The 26,015-nt window shown below is 44.4% G+C and overlaps 1 protein-coding gene across 1 annotated transcript; it reads left to right on the top strand.

Moving 5' to 3' along the window:
• Nucleotides 1-15,635: 15,635 nt before the first annotated feature.
• Nucleotides 15,636-23,012, top strand: LOC143497963 (E3 ubiquitin-protein ligase TRIM35-like). The gene is made up of 5 exons (XM_076993616.1): nucleotides 15,636-16,040; nucleotides 16,543-16,638; nucleotides 16,749-16,993; nucleotides 18,016-18,134; nucleotides 22,480-23,012. The coding sequence occupies exons 1-5, from the start codon at nucleotides 15,636-15,638 to the stop codon at nucleotides 23,010-23,012; spliced, it is 1,398 nt and encodes a 465-aa protein (XP_076849731.1).
• The last annotated feature ends 3,003 nt before the right edge of the window (nucleotides 23,013-26,015 follow it).

Genomic DNA, 26,015 nt, shown 5'->3' with positions numbered 1-26,015 from the left:
CATTACACAGTAAAAAACAAAACAAATTAACATGCTGCTGTTCAGAGAGACATTACATTTCTGTATTTGAATCTTAATTTATTGTGTTTCACATCGATATCAGGATATCCAACAATGTTAAAGTGTTGAAATGTAAATTAATTAGACCGGCAGCCTCCTTAAAAATAATGCAAACCAAATCCGTGGTTAGGGTTTTGTCGTGTGATTAATAAGTCTCACCTGTGAATCGTCTTGTGATCATGTGGGGCTAATGTGGTTTGTCTATTTAATGTGTCCTGTGCTCGTCGTTGTCTAAGTCTACACGTTGTGAGTGTATGCTGAGTGTTCTACGTGCGCTATTGCGCTATATCTGTGTTTTTCGTGCGCGTTAAGCGCTAAAATAAAAGTGACGTCTGTCAAGCCAGGGGGATCCGTGTCTCATCCTTCGCTACGACCCCACCGTCACACAGTTCAGTTGTCATGATTGTTGAAGTTCAACTGTCAAAATAAAGAGATTGAAAGTATGTATTATGGCTGAGCTTTTATTATTGCTTTTATTGTTTTGGTTAATGTTTTTACATTGTTTTAAATGTTTAATTTATGTAAGTACACCATTCTTTTATCTGCTGAAATAAAAGGTAATTGTAAAATGTTCATGTAAGCTGGAATTTAATGATCAAAATAACCACAAAAATATTTATGTTTACAGAAATGTATTGTAATATTGGTAGTTTTAACAGAAACCTAAGATGTTAATACATCCCAAGCACTGTAAATTAATAGGAAAGAGTAGCATATTTATTGGACCATTGGATGTTAAATTAAACACAACTTTTGAAACTACTTTTATATAGGATTAAAAATATATAATTTTACATTATATTTGTGTATTTAAAAAGCAGAATCCAATTATTTTAATGTTGAAATCTCATTGATAAACAGTACATTGTAAGAGTTTGTGCGTTGATCAACCAACATTTAACAGTTATCCACTGTAAGTTTATAGGATATGAACATATATTCACAGATTACCTCTGTACTTTGACAAGTTCATTTGTAGATCGTTTAAATAATACCATGAAGTAACCTAATTATGCTGTTATTTTAACATTCTAGCTGTGTTTTCTTACAACGAAAATTTGTAATTTTACTCAAATTTGGCTGTGAAATTACAAAGAATAAATACAGGGAAGTAATTCATTGTTGAATTATGTGTGGTATTTTACTGTAATTTTACAGTAACTGTTTGGCAACTTTTGCTGCCGGACATGTTACCGTTTTTTTACGACTTTTTTCATTACAGTGTAGTTACAGTAGCTATTGGTGAAGTGTAAAGAATTTTAACCCAGTCAATGAATAATTCTCCAAATCCAAATTTCTGTAAAGTGGATATGAGGAAGGACCAATTTACTTTGTCTAACGCTTTTTTGGCGTCTAAGCTGATGATGATTGTTTCTAGTTGTTGTTGTATTGAATAGTCTATTCGATTGATAAGTATTATTTGATGAATAATACATTCATGTATTATTTGATGAATTATTTGATTTGATTTGATGAATGTCTGTCTTTTATGAATCCGGTTTGATCAGGGTGAATTATGGATGGGATAATTTTGTCAAGTCTGTGTGCAAGGGTTTTTGTAATAATTTTAAGATCGACATTTAGGAGAGCTATAGGTCGGTAGCTAGATGATAGAGTTGGGTCTTTATTCGGTTTCAGAATGAGTGAGATTGAAGCACTGTTCGTGTGGTCCGGGATTATTGAGCATTGTTTTAGACTAATCTCTGAAATAAAGGGCTGAGTATGGTCCAAAAATGTTTATAGAACACAGCAGGGAAGCCATCTGGCCCAGGTGACTTATAATTGGGCATGATCATGAGGGATGTTAAAAGTTCTTTTTCTGATATTGGTATTTCAAGTGAATTCATTTGGGCTTGGTTAAGTTGTGGCAAGTGGATATTATCTAGAAAGGAGTGTATATGTTCTTGTTTGTTTTATATTTTTAATTATATTTTTTTATTGGAATAATACAATATAAAAAAATTACAGCAATGAAAATGCAGTTTACATATTCCACTTTTTTTTCCCCCAAACAAAATAAAGGAAACACCCCCCCACACACACTCACCCACCCCGACCTCATTCCCAACTCGACTCACCATGACCAACCACTATATAATTAATTAAGCAATGTAGACAAATCAATAAGGAAAAGAGCACAGCTTCAATTGGGTAGAACCTTTAAATTAGTAAAATATGATATAAAAGGTTGCCACTCGTTAAAAAATTTGGCTGTACAACCTCTTAAAGTAAATTTAATTTTGTTTGTTTTCTTTTGTTGATGAATATAAATTTGTATAAAAGGTTCTGAAGATATTGTTTATATGTTCTGGAGATTGGGTTGGCCTCCCTGTTGAGTTTTTTATGGAGGCTATTGTAAACCATTCTTTATTTTGTTTGATTTTATTAGCTAGATATTTACCTGAATTGTTATTATGGTGAAACTGTTCTTGACGAAGTTGTTGGACTTTAAACTATGTTTTTTTATTAATAATTTCATTTAATTCCATTTAATATTTTCTTATTTTGTTTTCAAATTCGTCTTGAGGTTTGTTTGCATGTAATGTTTCAAGTTGTTTTATTTTATGTTCTAGTTCTGTTTCATGTTTGGCTTCTTTTTTCTTTTTATAAGAGGAATATGAAATTGTTACACCTTAGTACAGCTTTTCCTGCTTGCCAGAGAATTGATGGGGATGAATTTGGAGAGTTATTTATTTCCAGAAAGGATGCCCACTCTCTTTTAATAAGGGTATTAAACTGAGAATTATTGAGTGGGGAAGTGTTGAAACGCCATCTGTTCATAGGGTTTGGTTTGTCAAGGAGTAGTGTAAAAGTGACTGGGGCATGATCGCTGATGATAATAGGATGTATTTGTGTGTTTGTAATGTTGGGTAGAAGTGAATTACTAATAAGAAAATAATCAATGCGGCTGTAAGATTTGTGAACTGGTGAGTAAAATGTGACTTCTCTTGCTGATGGGTGTGGTAATCGCCAGCCATCGCCAAGACCAAAATCATCCATGAATTGGTTTACAGTAATTGTTGACTGCGAGATGCGCTTGTTATTGTTGGTGTTACTGTCAACAGATGGGTTGATAACAGAGTTGAAGTCTCCTCCTATAATAATAGGTAGGCCAAAAGTTGTGGTTAAGGTAGTAAAGATGGTATGGAAGAAATCAGGATTATCTATATTGGGTCCATATAAGTTGCATATTGTTAGAGGCTGATTGTTAATTGTTATGTTAATAATAATAAAACGACCTTCAGTGTCTGCAATGGTTGTATTATGAGTGAATGAGAGATTTTTATTATTAATATGGAGACTCCTCTTTGTTTATGTCAGGAACAGCACGTGACCACCCGAATTAGTCCATACACCTGCTGCTCGTTAACTCCTATACTCCATACACCTTTTATTAATATGGAGACTCCTCTTTGTTTATGTCAGGAACAGCACGTGACCACCCGAATTAGTTCATACACCTGCTGCTCGTTAACTCCAGAGTTTTTTTTAAAGCTATTGAAATTCTTAGATTAAAACTAACCACAACGAGGTAAGAGGAAGAAATACCCACGTTAGAGTTGTAGGTTGTTCTTTAGGATGCACTTTGCGTAAAACAACTTGTTTGGTGGTCTTATGGTGGACTATTTAAAAGCCACTATGTGGCTTTGTAATATTATTGCTGGAATTAATATTGTCCATATGACAATAAACGCCGTCATATACACTACGTGCCATGTATAGATTCATATACAGTATACACACACACACACACACATATATATATATATATATATATATATATATATATATAGTGGGCCAGTCTGTCAGGAACTCCCGGGCCACTTTTTCTCCCCAGTCCGCCCCTGGGAGTGCCTACAATCTATTTCGCATCCGTGAGGGGGACGAGTGGAAAACCGCTTTCGTCACAGCACGAGGTCACTATGAGTATCTTGTGATGCCGTATGGATTAGCCAACAGCCCATCTGTCTTCCAGGCGTTTATGGATGAGATATTCCGAGACATGATAGGGCAGTTCGTTATTGTTTACATTGACGATATTCTTGTATATTCCTCGTCAGCTGCAGACCATGTCCGGCACATCGCCGCGGTACTGGCACGCTTACGGCAGCATCACCTCTACGCCAAGGCAGAAAAGTGCGAGTTTCACCGGACTTCCATGAATTTCCTGGGGTGTACTCTGTCTCCTGGGGGAATCTCCATGAACATGGACAAGGTATCAGCCGTCACGCAGTGGCCTGTGCCCCCAAACTAGGAAGGAGTTGCAGCGGTTCCTGGGTTTTCATCAGAGGCTTTGGTTCCGTGGCCACTCCACTGACTAATCTCCTTCGGGGTGGGCAGCATCTGCGTCCCAACTGGACAGCTGATGCAGATCAGGCATTTTCGCTGCTCAAGGGAGCGTTCACCTCAGCACCCATCCTACACCTCCCTGATCCCCTGGTTCTTTTCGTGGTTGAGGTTGACGCCTCCGAGGTGGGAGTGGGAGCTATCCTCTCTCAGCGTCAAGGAAACCCCCCTAAATCGGTCCCTTGTGGATTTTACTCCAAAAAGCTGCAACCTGCAGAGCGGAATTATGATGTAGGAAATCGTGAACTCCTGGCAGTAAAACTCACCCTAGAACAGTGGAGACACTGGTTAGAGGGGGCAGAACATCCCTTCATCGTTTACACGGACCACAAGAATTTAGAGTACCTTTAGGAAGCCATGTGACTCAATCCTCGCCAGGCCCGGTGGGCATTGTTCTTTTCCCGTTTCCGATTTTCTGTTCGAAAAACACAAATGCTGATGCCCTCTCTCGCATTTATGATAAAGATCCCGCTGACAAAGAACCGGAGTACATATTGCCACGCACCTGTTTCCTGGCCGCCGTTCGGTGGAGCCTACAAGGTGAAATAGAGGAGGCACTACGCACTGACCCGAGCCCTGACGATTGCCCAGCAGGGAAACAATACATCTCAGTGTCATTGAGGAGTCGTCTCTTACAGCTAGCACACAATACTGCAGGTACTGGTCACCCAGGAATTACACTCACAGTGCATTTGCTGTCATGGCTGTATTGGTGGGCATCTCTGAAGGAGGATGTTCGGGATTACATTCTAGCCTGTATTGTCTGTGTGAAGAGTCGCACCCCTCGTACTCTCCCTGTGGGGAAACTGCAACCGCTCTCTATTCCTCGTCGACCCTGGACACACACCGCGATGGACTTCATAACTGACCTGCCGAGGTCCGAGGGTAATACTGTCATCTTAGTGGTAGCCGATTCTCTAAGATGTGTCGCTTGTGTCGCTTGCTTCCGTTCCCGAAGTTACCTACTGCCATGGAAACCGCCCAAGCAGTTTTTTCTTTCATTTTCCAGGTCTTCGGGTTGCCTAAGGATATAGTGTCTGATCGAGGCGTTCAATTCACATCGCAGCTGTGGAAAAAATTCTGCAAATTGCTCGGAGTCGCCGTTAGTCTTACCTCCGCCTACCATCCTCAGTCTAACGGTGAGGTGGAACAAGTTAATCAGGAGATAGGGAGGTTCCTAAGACAGTATTGCGTTTCTCAGACAAGCTGGAGTAAATACTTACCCTGGGCGTAATATGCCCAAAATTCGTTATTGCATTCATCCACCAAAATGACTCCCTTCCAATGTGTGTATGGGTATCAACCGGCTTTCTTCCCCTGGGACAATAGTTCGTCAAACATTCCGGCGTTGGACGACTGGTTCCGGAACAGTGCACAGATTTGGGAGCGTGCCCTGCGAGTGCTACACACTCGGAGACTCCACGCTGACCGTCGCCAACTTCCCTCTCTAGTCTACCATCCTGGTCAGTGGGTATGGTTTTCCACGCGTGACTTAAACCTGCGGCGGTACTGTAAGAAGCTGAGCCCTAAATACATTGGGCCCTTCAAGGTCTTGCGTCGAGTCAACACCGTATCATATGAATTACAGCTGCCCCCTCAGTATCATGTGCATCCTGTCTTTCATGTCTCTATGCTTAAGCCAGTGTTTTACAGCCCCATGTCCACTACATCATCGCTTGCCAGACCGCCTGAACCGCTGGAGCTCGACGGGTGCCCCGCCTACCTCATCCAAGATATTCTGGAGTCCCGTCGGCGTCGGGGTGGGCTTCAGTACCTCATTGAGTGGGAAGGTTATGGACCCAAGGAGAGGGCCTGGGTCCCCGCGCGGGACGTGTTTCACGCTGCCCATCCGAACTTCCATGCTCCCCGTCGCCATGGTCGCCCCCCGTCTAATCGTTCGGTTGCGGCTAGTGCCGCTCGTCGGAGGGGAGGTACTGTCAAGAACAGCACGTGACCACCCGAATTAATCCATACACCTGCTGCTCGTTAACTCCCATATCCACGTATACTTAAGCTTCCCCCTCTCACTGCCGGGTTGCTAAGTATTGTCGTCATGTCACTTACCAAGCGTTCTACCTCCGTGATTGATCTCCTGTGTTTTGACCTCTGCTCTCGTCCCACACCTCGTTCCCAGCCTAACCCTTGTAACCTGTCAGCCCTCTGTCTACCCGGCGTGACCCTGGACCGTCCTGACCTCCACTACAGCACCCATACACCACACACTCTGCGGAGTTATTCATCTGTACGAGTACTCCTTACTTCACTTCACACTGCATTCCACAATTGGATCCGTGTCTTCCTGGTTGGATCGTTACAGTTTACTATTGTATGTAGCTGAAAATGCTTGGTGAAAATGTTTAAAGTGTAGTGTGTTTTTGTCAGATGGGGATAAATGAGTTTCTTGCAATAAGCAAATGTCTGCTAGTTTGGAAATGTGGTTTAATATTTTTGTTTTGTTTTTGTGAGCCAACTTCCCGGATGTTCCAAGATAGGAATTTTAATGTAGGCATCAGTGTTATTGTTAATGTAAGTTCTGTTAAGTTCTGTGTGTGAATAGGTGACAATAAAACAGGTGGTGAACATATAAGGGGAAGCATAACATTAAAAAAACAGAAAAGGGAGGTGAGACATTTTGAGGTGGGGGATCATAGGGTACATGTGCTGAGACTTCTTGGAGACAACTGCGTAGACTTATTCAATATTTTTTGTTGTGTAATAAGGGTAACCCTCGGGTTTGTTTAGAGTTCACTGGCTTGTGTGTTTATGTTGGTGTGTATGAGTGTATGGCTGCTGTGGTGTGATGATTGAGTGAGAGAGTTAGTAGAGCCAGTGGGTAGTGTCCTTGTTCCTGTATAGTTGTCCATTAATGTATAGTTTGTCTACTATAATGACTGCTTTATGTCATTGTTGAATCTTTTGGGAATTGGTCATTCAATCCGAAGTTAGTTCCTTTGAGCTCCTTTCCTTGTCGCTGTAGCTGTATTTTTTTGTTTAAAATGTTCGAACTTTGCTACTATCGGGTGGGGGCGCTTGTTCGTGGTGTTGTCTGATTTAAGTCCTATGCGGTGTACACGGGCAAAGGTGATATTTTGAATGGTGGTAGTCGGTATTTTGAGTTCAGTTTTAATGAATTGTTTGACTAATTGTTTTGCATCTTCTGAGGGTTGTTCTGGAATGCCGGAAAAAATGAGATTGTCTCTCATGCTGCATGTCTGCAGGTCCAGAATGGTTTCCTTCATGGTTTTGCTGTCTGTAGTTATAATAGCAAGTTCTGTTGTGAGTGTAGAGACTGAGTTTTTGAGTGTATTATTTTCTTTCGTCAAAGTTTCGATCTGGTGTTAACTAAGTTCAAAACTTTGGCGAAGAGCAGGAAATTCATTGTGTAGAAGTTCAACAATAGAGATCTGGGTGTCCATGGCGGTAAGTTTGATATCAATAGAGCTAAGTATAACTCCGAGGTTCGCACAGCATGGCGAGTCTGATTGTATGTCAGAGTTCATGTTGGTTGTGATACCTGGGCTTGGAGAATCCGAGACTCGTGGTTGTTTTTTCTCGTGGCCGGCGACCGGAGTTGAATCCGCGTTGTTATCCGCGTTGTTATCCGTATTGTCCATTGTACACAGCTGAGTGTAATATCCGTCAGTGAAGCTTTCTAACTGGTCCAGGGTGTTGCTTTGTAGTCCGGTTATTGTCAGGTAGATGAATAGGTTATATTGTGGTGGTAGTAGCGATAGAGAAAAGTACTAGTTTCCGAGGTATCAAGAGTTGTTTGTAATCTAGCAGCAGATCGCCGCCATTTTGCTTCACGCAGAGTCTCACGAGAAAGTCAGCCCCTCATGAGAAAGTCAGCCATTACCACCCAGCACCTTTATCTGCCTCTCTGTGTGCTGGGCCTGATACTGGAATGGGAGATGATGAGGAAATATAAACTGTCCAAATGTGTGTGTTTCATTATGGTGTACGTAGACAGTGATCACAGCACCATTCATTCACCATTCAGAAAGGTCAGAGTGACCTTTCACCTTAATGTGTGCTGCTGTTTTCTCACAGACTTGTTTATCTTCCTCTAAGACCTTCAGATGCTGCTGTAGAGACTCCAGTGAGGTCTTGAGTTTGTTCTGTAAAATACGGGTTTAGTAGGGGACTGTATGAGTCTTACAGGATTCATAACTGTATCTGTATAGATGTGCTGGAGATTACAGAGATTATAATGACTGAACACAATGTCGTGATTAATATGATTCCTTTTCATCCTTTAATATCAAATGGAGATGTTTGATATTTTGTAGCCGGTTGTATATCAATATTTTATTTATATTAAGTTTCACTGTGAATGAAGGTCTGATTTAGTTGTCGGAAATCTCATCTGACAAATTTAACCTAGACTGTCGAACATATATGTCAAGATAATCTTAAACATTGGAAAAACATTACAGTTAAAACATTAGTATATATTTCATACCTTAAAGTCACACAGAGCTTCATCTACTGGACAGCAGTCGTGAGTTTTATGTGCCTTTGAAATCTGACACACCAAACACACAGGCTGTTGGTCCTCCAGACAGAAGATTTTGAGTTTCTCATTGTGCAGACTGCAGAGCACCTCAGACCCTGCTGAAGATCCCTGACTCCTGCTCTTTAGAAAAGACTCACACAGGTTCTTTAGTGCAAGATTAAGGAGAGGGTTGGAATTTAAGGATCTTGTTCTACAAACTGGACATTCTCGAGATCCCTTGGTTTCCCAGAACTGCTGCAGACATCTTTTACACATACTGTGGCTACATGACAGTAGAACTGGATCCCTGAAGATGTCACAGCGCACAGGACATGAAAACTCTTCTTCTGACAGATGGTTTGTAGCAGCCATTTCCTCCAACAGCTGTTGTGTTGTTTCTCTGTAATGTCTCCTTCTGTACAAACTTCTATTTCACTTTTAGATCTTCTGTAATAAACACAGTAGCCAAGGACAATAACATTTCTTATTTTTCCCCATACACAAAAGCTACATTTGCTTTAGTGAAAACTACAAATTTAAAAGACCATGTTTATTGTAAGGCCTTTTTAAAACATGCACCAACATTACTGTAAGCACTGTATGTTTTTTATGCACTAAAAAAATACAACAAATTAAATAAACATATTTTTTTTGGGCTGCACATTATATCAGTTTAGCATCAATAATGTAATGTTTTTTCAGTGTACCAGGAGCAGTGGAGACAATTTAATAATAGGTGATAACCCTGCACATTGGCCAGAAAAGTTGACAGACTCTGAGCGTTGTTCAATTGTACAGAAAGGACCAGTGCAAATACAAGGAAAATTTCCACAGAACAAACAGGGCAGGCGATTTACAAACACGTACTACTATTTGAACATGAAGAATGGCGAAAAAATCCAAAGGTCCTGGCTTGTGTACAGCAAGACGAAAGACTGCGCAGTTTGCTTTTGTTGTCGGCTGTTTGGCGATTGCAACAAGCAGCGGCTCAGCTCCGATGGCACAAACAACTGAAAAAATGTATCAACCTTCCTAAAAGATCACGAGAAGTCTGGCGATCATCTTGCGAATATGGACTTTGTTTGTTTTACATAAACAAAGTCAGCAAGCTATTGCAGAGCCCCAGTGTGTCTGTGGAGGTGATGAGGAGAGAGGTCCTTGCAGTGATAGCGTTTCTGAAAGATTATCGGGAGGATGGATTCAACTCTGCTAAAACAGATGCCAGGGAGACTGCAGAGAAGATTGATTTGGAGATGGCCAGAGATGCGCCAGAGCAAGAAAAAAAAGCAGTTTGAGTATGAGGGGAGAGAGGAGACAGTGTGTACTGCAGAAGATCATTTCAGAAGGGAGTTTTTCCTGCATATGGTGGACACAACCCTGGTCACAGTCAGGGAGAGATTTTCACACATGGAGGGTGTTTTTGAGCTATATGGTTTCCTGTACTCCATTGAGCAGATGCAAAATGTCATGCAGGTAAAGGAATTAGATTAATGTTGCCACAGGCTCGAGAGGAAAATGAATGATGTTGATGCAGAGGACCTAAAGCAGGAAATAATTCATGCAGTCAAAGCATTCTCCCCACACGTCTCTTCGCCTTTCCAGATGCTGGATTATGTGTACAGAGAAAACATCCGTGACACCCAAATTTCAGTATAGCACTGAGACTACTGCTCAGTCTCCCTGTGACTAAGGCATCAGGCGAAAGAAGTTTTTCATCACTAAAATGACTCAAGACTTACCTGAGGTCCACCATGTCTCAACACTGCCTGTCTGCCCTTGCTGTTATCTTTATTGAACATGACATCACAAAAACACTGGACATGGACTCTGATCACAAGATTTGTTACACAAAGTGTTATTCCTGTCCACACACAAAATCTTTTTATCAGTCCTGTTTAAATGTCAATGGTGGATTCATAGACTTGTTGTATCCATTTTGTATTCTAGTTCTGTTAAGCGTAACATCATTTTGTATCCCTGGCAGTGGGTATATTATTTGATTTCACATGTACTTGTTTCATTAAAACATGGCTCTGAATAATAAACATATCATTTTTGCAAATGCTGGAGTTGTAACGTGGCTCGCGCCACGGAGCGAGGAGACGGACACAATCGCTGAGAAGAGCGAGATTTATTAAAGGAGTTACCATCATCGTCGTCGCTTAGCCAGGCAGGGTCAATAACAGGAGGGCAGTCCGTAAAACAGGCAAACACGGGCATTACGAAGACAGGGGACACGAGTAACAGGCAGGAAACACTAACACAGGTACAACGAAACAGCAAAGAACAGTCAAAACCACAGATCAAAATACCAGACAAAGGACAAGGGAGACTCAGGGGCTTATATACAAGGGACAAAAAACGAGGGACAGGTGTGAACGATAATACAGGGGCGTGGTAACAAACGAGGAATCGCGAAGACAAACGAGCTGGGCGGGATAAACAGGTAGGGAACACAGACATGAGGGAACCCAGAGTGACAGCTACGAGAGGGGGCGTTGCCCTACGTGACAGGAGTTTACTGTGGAGAGTTGAGACCATTGTTAGTGGCAGTGCACTATTGGTTTATTGCCATTCTTTAATCTCAGTTTAAAGCAAGGGTATTGGGATGGTTATTTGGTTTATGTGCGTGTTTCAAAAATGAGGGCCCCTTGTTTATATTTTGCCTAGGGCCCCAAAATGGCTAGATCCACCACTGCTCACACTGTCCTTCTTCAGTCCATGTCCAGGTGTGAGAGGAGATTATCAGGGTGTAATCAGACTCTGGATGAGATTATCAGGGAGTAATCAGACTCTGGAATGGATTATCAGGGTGTAATCAGACTCTGGATGAGATTATCAGGGAGTAATCAGACTCTGGAATGGATTATCAGGGAGTAATCAGACTCTGGATGAGATTATCAGGGAGTAATCAGACTCTGGATGGATGGTGAGTGAAAGATGAAAAGGATTTTTCCCACACATCACAGCACCGAGTTGCTGCTCACACACATACACACAGACACACACACACACACAATAAGCTCATGCCGAGTTCAAAAGCACACAGTCCAAATACATTTAACCATCGAGTCACATTAAGCTACTAACTGCATGTAGCAACACAAGCTAATCACTAGTCATGTTTACCATTCATAGTTGCAAACAAGTAAAAAGTCCATTATTACTCCTTCCCAATCACCGGAGTACTGACACCTGTCACTTAATCAGGTGGTGGTGTATTTATTCCCACAGGTCGCGCTGTCCAGTGCTGCGCATTTAGCCTGCTACCTCGCCTCGCACCGTGGGAGAAGAGACCTGCTAGTTGTTATAATCACCTTCGTACTCCGTTGTTGTTATTTAAACCGCCTTGATTGCTCTTTTTTCTGTTCGTGTTTCTACTGCCGTGGTGCCTGAGTATTTAAGGTCACCTTTGTCTCCTGCTGCTTCTGTCCCAGCGTCACAATAACACCACGTCTTGTTCCTCTGGGGTGTTTTTTTCTCATCTTTCCTAGAGATAGGATGCATGAGAAGTGGTCCATATAATCAAACAAAAAGAGGTTATCATGAACATATATAATCAATAAATAACCTCACAATTACTAATACATGAACTTCAATAAATGAACTAATTTTTCCTAATGAACTTATCATTGCTTAACCTACATTTTTTTATTTATGAGTACAATGAAAATTAAAATCATGATTGCATAATTATGTAAATATTTACTTCAAATGTTTTGCTGCACTCCTATTTACAGTTTTATGACTGCTAACGTGTTTGTCCAATCTGTAGTCACATTTTCAAAACTCTAAACACAGTGAACACAACATCAGTCTTCAGTGTTTATACAATTAGTACAATTCATGTTGTTTTTGCACAAAATGCAGTCATTTTACATGTTTCTATAATGCTTACATTATCTATACACACAAGATTATCCAATAACAAAATTCTGTATCATTTTTGCCTTATTTACAATTGCTTGCACACAGCATGTCAAAAATGAGAACCTAAAGTTCAAAACCTTAAATATTGTATAAAATGCAAAGTTCTGCAAAAACAAAGGCAGCTGAAAAGCTATTACTGTAATACACATTTTTTGCACATATAGATCAATGAAATAAAATGAAGTACAGTAATGGACCGGGTCAGAGAGGAACAAATATAACAATTTGTCCTGCAATCTCAAGTTCTGGTTTGGTCCTTCACAAATGCCAGATTGGTCCCTATAACAGTGACCTCCTTCTTTCGTTTTTGAATGAACTCTACCAACAACTGGTTCCAGAAGCAGAAAGGGAACAGGTGGGAGGAAACACGAGGACATTTGTGATGGGACAGTGTAGCATTCTCTCATTCTCATGTCATCACAAACTGGTTTATAGACCATCCAAGAGTGATGTCCCTTTTCCTCCCGCCCTACTCGCCTTTCCTCAACACCACTAAGGAACATTTTTCAGTCTGGAGGTGGAAGGTGTATGATCCCGGCCAAGGAAGGGCCAGCATCCCAGCAAGCGACGCCATGCCTCTTCTCATGCCCAGCACCGCGATGTCGTCGTAACCCCCGAGCTGATGGAGCAGGACCCGCTGTGTGCGTCCCTGCTGCGTCAGGCTTGGGAGATCCCCGTCCCAGAGATGGCGGAGAAGCTCCGCCAGGAGGCGGTACGGATGTGGAGAGAGTGACACCCCTCTCCTTCCCGCACCCTCTCGCCTCTTAGGGCAGGCGCCTGCATGATCGGCGCCACCACGTCAACCCCGGAGGGCGAGTTTGGGGAGGAGGACTCGGAGAAAGAGGATTACCTCCCCCCTGCCCAGGTGCCCCTCTTCCACCGTAGAAGACGGTGGGGAGGAAGAGGAGGATGAGGATTACCCTCCGTCGGTGTGCTCCGCGCCCACCGTGGACTACGGTGGGGGTGAAGAGGATGAAGATGACTACCCTCCATCAGAGTGCTCCGCGCCCGCCGCAGACTATGGTAGGGAGGAGGAGGAGGAGGAGGGCTCCTACACCGAGGAGGAAGAGGAGAGCCCTCCCCCCTCGGAGCTATCTGCCAGGACTGTGAAGGGGAGGTGGACACCACAGGTGGGCCCATCCTCCAATCGCTCCGGAGGAGGCGAGATGGACTACTCCTGGGGTGGCAGCCCGAAGCAGCCCATGAGCTGGAGCCAGGGCAGTGAGGCGATGTAGACCAAGGGAGAAGACCACACTGCCGGCTCCAGGGGGCGGTCGCGAGGAAGGGGGAATGCCCTACAGCCCAACAAGGAGAGAGACCAGCCGCGCTGCACCAGGCGCGTCCGCCAGCCGCGTCTGCCAGCCGCGCTGCCCCCAGCGGAGGGTTTGCAGCGAGGGCAGGAGGAGGACCGCCCACCGCAGCACCAGCAGCCCCCGGTCTCTCTCCCCTCATCGCTCTCCTCCTGGCGCGTAGCTTGGCACCTGTTTCATGTTTGTCTGTCCCAGTGTTTGTGAGTCTTCCCGTATGTGTGCCAAACCCCTTTTTCCCTTTTGTGCCTCTATGTTTTAATGTGCCAGTCTGTGTGTTGGTGTCCGTCCCGTTAAATGTGTCTAACGTCTTTTCCCCGGTCTGCCCAGGGAGGGTGTTCTAGGCGGTTCGTGGCGGACGCTTGGCCGAGGGTGGTCATCTCTCAGACGCAGGACTGAGCGAGTCGGATCCACCCATTGTCGTGGGTTCGGGGCACTCGGTCCTGTTGGCACCCCGGGACGGGTAGTGCCCTTGGTGGGGGCGTCTGTCACGTTGAGGACCCCGGCCCCTCCCTTTTGGGCGTGTGTCTACGTCGTCTTCGTCTACTCGTCTGCATCTGTGGATCTCCGTGGGTGTGGTTGTGTCTTGTGATAATCTGTCTCACCTGTGGCTCGTCTCGTAATCACGCGGGGCTTATGTGGTTTGTCTATATAATGTGCGCTCGCGCAGTGTCCTGTGCTCATCGTTGTCAAAGTCTACACGTTGCCGTGTACGTTATCTGTTCTATGTGCGCTATATGCGCTATTTGTGTATTATAAAAGTGACGTCCTGTCGCAAAGCCGAGGATTGCGTCTCATCATTTGCCGCTCAGCCAAACGTCACAGCATGTTTCCTTGATTCAGGTACTTGATATATCCTGTTCAAAAGTGCATTTTCTTGACTAAATACCAACTCAGCATTTCAGAACGCAAACAAAGTTTTCTCTTTATACACCACTTTGTTAAAACACACCAAACCTGGTTCAGTATCCAATCATTCTTTCAAACACTATCAGAGTTTCTCTATTCAAGATGAACATAGTCAATCACTGCACAACCACTATCAAAAAACTAACATTTGATACAAAAACAGTATTACATGTAATATTTTACTCTCTTCCAGCAAACAAGACATTTTACAGTAACATCTGTTTTCTTAGTCAGTTCATTTTTACTGGCACCATCTGGTCGAGAAATCACACTTTTTCAAGTCCTATTTCTCCTCCTCCCTGTACACACCTGCCTGTTTGAGGAAGTAAATCTGGGAGTGACGCACTAGTCTTTATTAATTCTGCGTTCAGGTGAGTTATAAATATTATGAGAACCTCTTAAATCTGGTATTTACTTCTTTCTGCCTTATTTCTGAAAGGAGTCTAAACTCCCTCAGCTGGATAAAGGACTATAGTGACTGATTCTCTCCTGTGCTACTGTGTTTATTACAGAAGATCTAAAAGTGAAAGTGAAGTTTTTACAGAAGGAGACATTACAAAGAAACAGCACAGCAGCTGTTGGAGGAAATGGCTGCTACAAACCCTCTGTCAGAAGAAGAGTTTTCATGTCCTGTGTGCTGTGACATCTTCAGGGATCCTGTCATACTGTCATGTACCCACAGTGTGTGTAAAACCTGTCTGCAGCAGTTCTGGGAAACCAACGGATCTCAAGAATGTCCAGTTTGTAGGAGAAGATCTTCAAGAGATAATCCTCCTCTTAATCGTGCACTAAAGAACCTGTGTGAGGCTTTTCTAGAGAGCAGGAGTCAAAGATCTTCAGCAGGGTCTGAGGTTCTCTGCAGTCTGCACAATGAGAAACTCAAACTCTTCTGTCTGGAGGACCAACAGCCTGTGTGTTTGGTATGTCAGACTTCAAAGGCACATAAAACTCACGACTGCTGTCCAGTAGATGAAGCTGTGTGTGACTTTAAGGTATGAAATGTACACTACTGTTTTAACTGTAATGTTTTTCCAATGTAAAAAAAAATGTAAATGCGGTGGGCAGCCCTAGCCCGGCGCCTGGGGAGCAGTTGGGGTTAGGTGCCTTGCTCAAGGGCACCTCAGTCATGGCCTCAGGTCTGGGAATCAAAGCCAAAAGTCAAAAGACCAGTTCCCTACCACCAGGCCATGACTGCCAATGTTTAAGATTGAAATATATGTTAGACAGTCTCAGTTAAATTTGTCAGATATTGAGATTTCCGACATCTAAATCAGACCGTCATTCCCAGTGAAACTTAAACTTGTATATTGATATACAACCTGCTACAATTTATCAAACATCTCCATTTCATAGTAAAAGGATGAAAAGGAATCATAGTAATCATGCCATTGTGTTCAGTCGTTATAATCTCTGTAATCTCCAGCACATCTATACAGATACTGTGATGAGTCCTGTAAGACTCACACAGTCCTCTACTAAACCCGTATTTTACAGAACAAATTCAAGACCTCACTGAAGTCTCTACAGCAGCATCTGAAGGTCTTGGAGGAAGATAAACAAGTCTATGAGAAAACAGCAGCACACATTAAGGTGAAAGGTCACTCTGAGTTCTGAATGGTGCTGTGATCACTGTCCACGTACACCATAATGAAACACACACATTTGGACAGTTTATATTTCCTCTTCATCTCCCATTCCAGTATCAGGCCCAGCACACAGAGAGGCAGATAAAGGAGGAGTTTGAGAAGATCCACCAGTTTCTAAGAGATGAAGAAGCAGCAAGAATAGCTGCACTGAAGGAGGAAGAGGAGCAGAAGAGTCACATGATGAGGAGGAAGATTGAGGAGATGAGTGGAGAAATAGCATCTCTTTCAGATCAAATCAGAAACACAGAGAAGGAGATGGAAGCTGAGAACATCCCGTTCTTACTAGTAAGAATCACTCAGTCTCTCTCTCTTACACACACACAAACACACACACACACACACATGCACACACACACGAGTAATACGCATAAGTAAAAGCTTTTGACATTTGTTTTGTGTGTGTGTGTGTGTGTGTGTAAGGGTCTTTAGACACATTGATTTTATTATCATATAAGGAAAAAGCATATTTGACCCTCATAAAGAAAATATCAATTGTATTTCAATTTCTGTGTACAATTGTCAATTTGTTTCCTTCTCAGAACATGTCGTCCACATTGAAACAGTAAGTAATTATTTCTGTTTGATCTCCATATGTTTACACATTGTGATTGTTCTGATACATTCAGATATTCAGTATATGGTCTTTGTTATTCCAGAAATATGATATATGAAGAAGGTATTTAGGAATAAAAAACATTGATATTGACTGTATCATGACAATCACACACAGTGAAATAAAACACAGCCACACAAACACAGTGAAATAAAACACAGCCACACACACACACACAGCAATGACAATCACACGCAGTGAAATAAAACACAGCCACACACACACACACAGCAATGACAATCACACACAGTGAAATAAAACACAGCCACACACACACAGCAATAGTCAGAGCAAGATAAACACTTAAGGTGCAAAGTCCCTGACTTGGCAGTCAAAGGGCAGCAACAGAAGAAAATACTCGCAGGTTCACTCCCCTACACTCAAGGAATGCACAGAGATGACTGGCAGAACCAGTGGGCTGAAGTAGGAAGTGAGGAGATGACAGACAGGTGTCAGTGATAATGGAGTATGTGGGTGAATTAGAAAAGGGGAGGGGCTATGTAGAGGAATGTGTGGAATGTGAAGTGGGCGGCTCCCCTGTGGGTCTGACCCCGCCTACTGAGACACTGACCATGTGCAGACATTTTGAATACATATTGATGGATTTTATGAAAGATTTCACGTTACTTCTAATGTTAAATACTTTGAATAAGATAAATAATGATCTATTATATATTTTAATAATATAATAACTTTCTACATTTCCAGAGTTCATCACACCCCAAAGGAACATGAGAAGGTGTCAGGAGCTCTGATCAATGTAGCAAAACATCTTTCCAACCTGAAGTTCAGAGTCTGGGAGAGAATGCAGAAGATTCTCCAGTACTGTGAGTTTTGGTGTTCTTTGATTAATTAGAGTAATTCTGTTCTCCTCACAATTAGAACTCTATAGAGAGAGAAACATTAACATTGTGTGTTTGGTAAATGAACTATTCCAGTATTAAAGGCTGTATTAGTATAAACAGTGAGGGGGACGACCAGTTGACTGCTGGTCTGAGGAGAGACAGTCAGTCCATGAGGAGATCTACACCACCCACTCTCCACCTCTACACCACCCACTCTCCCCCTCTACACACCACCCACTCTCCCCCTCTACACACCACCCACTCCCCCCTCTACACACCACCCACTCCCACCTCTACACACCACCCACTCTCCACCTCTACACACCACCCACTCTCCACCTCTACACCACCCACTCTCCACCTCTACACCACCCACTCTCCACCTCTACACACCACCCACTCTCCCCTCTACACACCACCCACTCTCCCCTCTACACACCACCCACTCTCCACCTCTACACACCACCCACTCTCCACCTCTACACACCACCCACTCTCCACCTCTACACCACCCACTCTCCACCTCTACACACCACCCACTCTCCCCTCTACACACCACCCACTCTCCACCTCTACACACCACCCACTCTCTCCCTCTACACACCACCCACTCTCCCCTCTACACACCACCCACTCTCCACCTCTACACACCACCCACTCTCTCCACCTCTACACACCACCCACTCTCTCCACCTCTACACACCACCCACTCTCCACCTCTACACACCACCCACTCTCCACCTCTACACACCACCCACTCTCCACCTCTACACACCACCCACTCTCCCCTCTACACACCACCCACTCTCCCCTCTACACACCACCCACTCTCCACCTCTACACACCACCCACTCTCCACCTCTACACACCACCCACTCTCCACCTCTACACACCACCCACTCTCCACCTCTACACCACCCACTCTCCACCTCTACACACCACCCACTCTCTCCCTCTACACACCACCCACTCTCCACCTCTACACACCACCCACTCTCTCCCTCTACACACCACCCACTCTCCCCTCTACACACCACCCACTCTCCACCTCTACACACCACCCACTCTCTCCACCTCTACACACCACCCACTCTCTCCACCTCTACACACCACCCACTCTCCACCTCTACACACCACCCACTCTCCACCTCTACACACCACCCACTCTCCACCTCTACACCACCCACTCTCCCCCTCTACACACCACCCACTCTCCCCCTCTACACACCACCCACTCTCCACCTCTACACACCACCCACTCTCCCCTTCTACACACCACCCACTTTCCACCTCTACACACCACCCACTCTCCACCTCTACACACCACCCACTCTCCACCTCTACACACCACCCACTCTCCCACCTCTACACACCACCCACTCTCCACTCTACACACCACCCACTCTCCACTCTACACACCACCCACTCTCCACCTCTACACACCACCCACTCTCCCCTCTACACCACCCACTCTCCACCTCTACACACCACCCACTCTCCCCCTCTACACCACCCACTCTCCCCTCTACACACCACCCACTCTCCACCTCTACACACCACCCACTCTCACCTCTACACACCACCCACTCTGCCCTCTACACCACCCACTCTCCACCTCTACACACCACCCACTCTCCCCCTCTACACACCACCCACTCTCCCCCTCTACACAACACCCACTCTCCACCTCTACACACCACCCACTCTCCACCTCTACACACCACCCACTCTCCACCTCTACACATCACCCACTCTCCACCTCTACACACCACCCACTCTCCACCTCTACACACCACCCACTCTCCACCTCTACATCACCCACACTCCACCTCTACACCACCCACTCTTCACCTCTACACCACCCAAGCCTCCATCCTATTAAGAGGAGTCGTAGTGTTCAGAGGAGTGTGGTTGTGAAGTTGGAGATCCTAGCAGTGCTGAGTCACAGATGGAGGTGGAGGAGGTTCTACATCCACACTGTTCCAGGAACAGGACACACCACTCCAAACACCCAGACACAACTCCACCTCCCCACAGCCCAGAGTCCAGCTGAGCCCAAGCAGACACCCCCTGCTCCAGCCTCTATGGGTCGGCGCGCCCCCAGGGACCAGCAGGTTCCCTGCATGTCAGCCAGGACCCTCCCTTGTCTGTTTGTCTGTCCCTGTCGGTCTGTATCCCTGTCACCATCTTAGTGTCTGTCCATGTCCCTGTCTGTGTCCCTGACACCATCTTAGTGTCTGTCCCTGTCCCTGTCTGTGTCCCTGACACCATGTTTGTGTCAGTACCTGAGTTTTCCTTGGTGTTGTTGTCTCCGCATCACGGTGTCTGTCTTTGTCTGTCTTTCTGTGTCACTGTTTCTGTCCTTGTTGTTGTGTGTGTCGCCCCCTGTTGTCCTGGTGAGGGTGTTGTAGTTGTGGCACGTCCAGGCATGAAAATCTGTCACCTTTCGGCGAAATTCGTCGTTTTGAAGTCGAAAAGGGTGACCTACGTGAATCGTGTAGATCCGAGGAGTTTTTTTTTTGGGGGAGGGGTCGGGGGTCGGGAGTTTATATGTATATATTTTAATTATCATATTGACTTAATAAGCAAACAGAGCACTTCCGAAATCGGCAATTCCAGCAGTTTCCGCCCAGAACCTTCATGGAGGCCAAATAGCGTTCAATCATACGAACGTTCATGTTATTCATTTACTGCTAAGCAGGACGAGAAGTAGGACCTAGTGCTACACCGCGGACAAGTCAGAAGAGCGTACATTTACCACTACATTTACCAGATCGTACATTTCCCAGTGGATTTAATTGGGTTATTAATGGTTTCAATCGTTTGCATATTTTGCGGTAAAACAAAGTTACTGCCGTTCGCTACAGCGTTGAACACTGTCAGAAAAAGCCACAAGCTCTTGTGATAAATAGGTAGATGGGCATACTAAGTTCGCGTCAACCCCGTGTAGTTAACGGCGACATAAAATGAGAAACAAGATTTTTTTTCTAGTGTGTCTGTAGTTGTAACTGGTGAATCCAGGGACGTGTGAGGATAACATTCGCGCCAGGGCTGAAAAGGTTGAAGATGAAGTTGTAAACGCTTGTCGTTTGAGTCTACCCTGTGCTTTAGCCCATGTTAGAAAATAAAAACACGTGAACCGTGGTATTTTTACACTCATTTTCGCCGTATTTATTGGTTCATTAAGACGTAATGGTTTTGACTAAGCCATCCGGAATGGCGAAAACAGCTTCTCGCATTTACGGATCTGGCTCGTATATTGAATCCACTGACAAGACAGTCAAAACATTTTTTTAATGGATTTTACTATATTTTACGGAGCCCGTAAGGTGACATCATGTAAAAAATAATAACGCGTGGCCACGACTTATTAACGCGTGGGAACGAGATACTAATGTCGCCTTTCACACGCGGCAACAAAGTTTATTTTTCCCAGGGATGTTCGCGAACTGACTGCCCAATGAAGGTAAACCTGGCTTTATATAAAGTAATACTTAATTATCTTGTTCGCATGCGTTAATTATCTCGTTTGCACGCGTTAGTAAGTCGTGGCCACGCGTTATTATATTTTTTACATGATGTCACCTTACGGGCTCCGTAATATTTGGCATCACCTGTCGCTGTATGCCCGTACACCAGCAGCCTCCCCCCCCCCCACCCCCCCCCCCCCCCCCCCCCCGTCGCCGTATCCCCATGACGTCACATGTCAATGCCCCCCACGTCAACGCCCCGTCGCCGTATCCCCATGACGTCACATGCCCTGCCCCCCGGTCTTCTCACCTTTTTAACCCCTGACCCATTTTCATGCCTGCACGTCGGTGGACTCCTCCCTGGAGGATCTGCTCCTGGGGGTCTGGACACTGTGGTCCTCGTCCTCTGGTCCCGTCCTTCAGTCTGGGGACAGTCCACTGGTGTTAGTCACTCTGGGAGTAGCGCCCTTTAGTGGGGGAATTGTAACGGTATCCACCCACTAATGAGGACACACACACACTTCAGTACACACACACTAATAATACACACATGCAGTGTGACACTCAGTGTAACAGTAACACTGCACTAGTTAAGTGTCACATGTGATACTCAAATAATGAATCCAAGACATGTAGAAATATATTAATGAATAAAACAGACACAATTTCAAGTGTCAAAACAACAAGCACACAAGTACTGCAGGGGTGTGTGGTGAACACACAACATCACCATCACTTCCCTCATATCAACCTACTGCAGCATTTCACTCAGAGTAAAGGGCCTGCAGTCTGTAGATGTGACCTCATCACATAAACACATGAAGAACATGATGATTCATTCTGTTCTCTCTCCTCAGACCCTGTTACTCTGGACCCCAACACTGCACATCCACACCTCCACCTGTCTGATGATCTCACTACTGTAGAACGCAGACCACAGGACTCACTGCTTCCTGATAATCCAGAGAGATTTGATGTGTGGGCGTGTGTCCTGGGCTCTGAGGGCTTTAACTCAGGGACACACTGCTGGGATGTTGATGTTGGAGACAGTGAACACTGGATACTGGGTGTAATTAGAGAGTCTGAATGGAGAAAGGGAAGAGGGGTGTCAGTGTGGAATCTGCTGAACCTAATGGGCAAATACTGGACACACTGCCCAGGACTACAAGGTTACTACATCACACATAGAGAGAAAGTGCAGAGGGTCAGAGTTCAGCTGGACTGGGACAGGGGGAAAGTGACATTCACTGATCTTCTAACCAGTTCACACCTGCACACTATAACACACACTTTTACTGACACTGTTTTCCCTTTATTCTGTAATTACAGTTCCTCTCCTATGAGGATCTTACCAGCAAAGATATCAGTAACAGTGGAACAGCAAAGTTAATGTTGCCTTGAATTAATCTGCATACATGTAATAATGAACATTAGATTATACACTGTAAAAACAACTTACCCCTAACCCCCCTCACGCTCAACAACTTACACTCGCCGCGACCCCTCAATTATTTTTTTAGGACTACACCACTGATTGACCCCGACTACCCCACCTCCACCTGCATCCCCTGTGTAACCTACCCCACCTCCACCTGCATCTCCTGTTTAACCTACCCCACCTCCACCTGCATCTCCTGTGTAACCTACCCCACCTCCACCTGTATCCCCTGTGTAACCTACCCCACCTCCACCTGCATCCCCTGTGTAACCTACCCCACCTCCACCTGCTCAACAACTCTCAATGGCTGAGTTTCAGTTATCCAGACCCTCAATTTCTGTGCCAATCATGTTACCCACTGAACAAGGTAACATACTTTGCCATGTAACCATAGTGAATGAAAATGGAAGTTACTGATCTCTGATGTATAAAGAAAAAGCTTATCAAACTCATTCATTTATTTAAATCCTCCTTCCTTATTCCTCCCTCCCTAATTATTGTAGCATTTAATTAGTGGAGTCAAATTAAACACATTGAAAAGCATAACTTGTACCCAATTAATTCCTTGGAGTCTGTTCATTTCCTAAGAAACAACACACTCAAACATGGGTCACAAAACCCATATCCCAAAAACTGTATCCCATATTTTATTTTCAGTAAAACAGTCCTAATCATTTGCATCCTTCTCTCCCAATTCCTGGTAAGATTGCAGGAATGTGAACTTCTCCTCACTCATCATCATCTTCCTCAATGTCCTCACCAGGAACGTGTATGCCAGACTGCACTGCAATGTTATGAAGCATAGCCCATAGCACATACACTATTATGACACAGCTTTGTGCTGGTGAATACAGAATCCCCCCGATGACTTTTGAAGGCACTGAAAACTCATTTTCCAAATGCCCAACGCTCGCTCCACAACACTGCGTGTTCTCCGGTGTGCCATGTTGTAGTTCTCTTCAGTCTCTGTCTGGGGGTTCAAGACAGGAGTTAGTAAATAGGTGTGGAGTGGATAACCACTGTCACCCAGGACGTGTCCACCAGCAAACGCACCCTCAGTTGCCATCTGACACACTACTGAATTTGACCAAATGAAAGAGTCACTTCAGGTCACTTGGCACCATCACCACCATCACAACCATCACCACCACCACCACCATCATCACCAACACCACCATATCACCATCACCAACACCACCATCACCATCACCATCACCACCATCACAACCACCGGCATCACCAACACCACCATCACCACCACCACCACCAATAGTTAGGGCTCAAGAGGCTGGGAGTGTATGTGGGGATGAGTGTGTGTGGAGATGAGTGTGTATGGGGATGAGTGTGTGTGGGAATGAGTGTGTGGGGAGATGAGTGTGTGTGGGGATGAGTGTGTGTGGGAATGAGTGTGTGGGGAGATGAGTGTGTGTATGGGGATGAGTGTGTGTGGGGATGAGTGTGTGTGGGGATGAATGTGTATGGGGATGAGTGTGTGTGGGAATGAGTGTGTGGGGAGATGAGTGTGTGTATGGGGATGAGTGTGTGTGGGGATGAGTGTGTGTGGGGATGAATGTGTATGGGGATGAGTGTGTGTGGGAATGAGTGTGTGGGGAGATGAGTGTGTGTGGGAATGAGTGTGTGTATGGGGATGAGTGTGTGTGGGGATGAGTGTGTGTGGGGATGAATGTGCCATCATTGGCAACAATGTGCCGTCTGAGGCAACATTTCTTCTGGTGCCTCTTGTTAACTCCTCTTGTATGAGACCAAGGAGAGCCATGATCTCCTCCCTAGGCAGGCGGTATCTGTCACACAGTACATCATCACGAAGATCAAGTTGACCCACCCTTAGACGCAGAACTGAGTTAAGACGAGCTGCCTGTTAATGATGATTACAGCGTCTTCTTTAACGATGTCTTTAGTTGAGAACCAATATTCTTTGTATAGCTGCCATGTTCACCACATAACCACCATTATCAGCATTCCTCTTGGTTACTTATGTGTAAGTAATTAATGAATGAATTTGATTTGGTTAAGAGTTAACAAGCTTAGTAGGCCAATTTGTAACCATTGCTTGGGGAACAATATATTATTTGAATTCTACAACTGTTCTACTGGAAAATTGCATATATTAATAAATACTATGTTGTACTTTAACCAATTTCAATAGTTTGTTTCATGAAAACAATAATTTCAATTTAGTATGTATATTTATGCGCAGTATTGAACTAAAGACCTTGGGTCTAATTTATTGGACGCAATTACATTTTCAAAAGTACATTTAACTTAATGGATTCGTGTTTGTACACACGTGTGTGCAATTCGGAGCATTTATAAAGGGATAATTAGCAGCCTCTTTCGTTTTTCAGACAGAACTGCACTCGCTAAGAACAACTTAACGAGTTACAACAGGGCCAGACCACTCGTAGGTTCACAAACAAGTTTAAATATGATGTGGGTTACGAAAGCTTTTGGGAAACCAGTGTAAATTTAAGAATGTTCGTAAGTACGAGGTTACAAAGTACTTTAAGAACATTACGGGAATCTCACCCCTGTTCAGTTAGAATGCAACAATGATTGTGAATCAATTTCACCTGCTGTTGTGCAAATGGAACAGACAACAGGTAGAAATGATAATTAGCAAGACCCCCCCTATATAGGAGTGGTTCTTCAGGTGGTGACCACAGACCTTTTCTCTGTGGTATGTTTTGGTCACTTTGGTATTTTGTCAGTTCTCTCACCATAGAGGTATCATAATGCGGTGTCTACAACCCACAGAAGTTGCCCAGGTAGTGCAGCTCATCCAGGATGGCACATCAATACGAGTTGTGGCAAGAAGGTTTGCTGTGTCTGTCAGCACAGTGTCTAGAGCATGGAGCAGATACCAGGAGACATGGAGGGGGCCGTAGGAGGGCAACAACCCAGCAGCAGGACCACTACCTCCTCCTTTGTGTAAGG

This window comes from Brachyhypopomus gauderio, unplaced genomic scaffold (assembly GCF_052324685.1).
Source record: "Brachyhypopomus gauderio isolate BG-103 unplaced genomic scaffold, BGAUD_0.2 sc117, whole genome shotgun sequence".
Classification (NCBI taxonomy): Eukaryota; Metazoa; Chordata; class Actinopteri; order Gymnotiformes; family Hypopomidae; genus Brachyhypopomus; species Brachyhypopomus gauderio.
The sequence above is the reverse complement of the archived record's forward strand: the minus strand, read 5'-3'. Positions and strand labels throughout refer to the sequence as shown.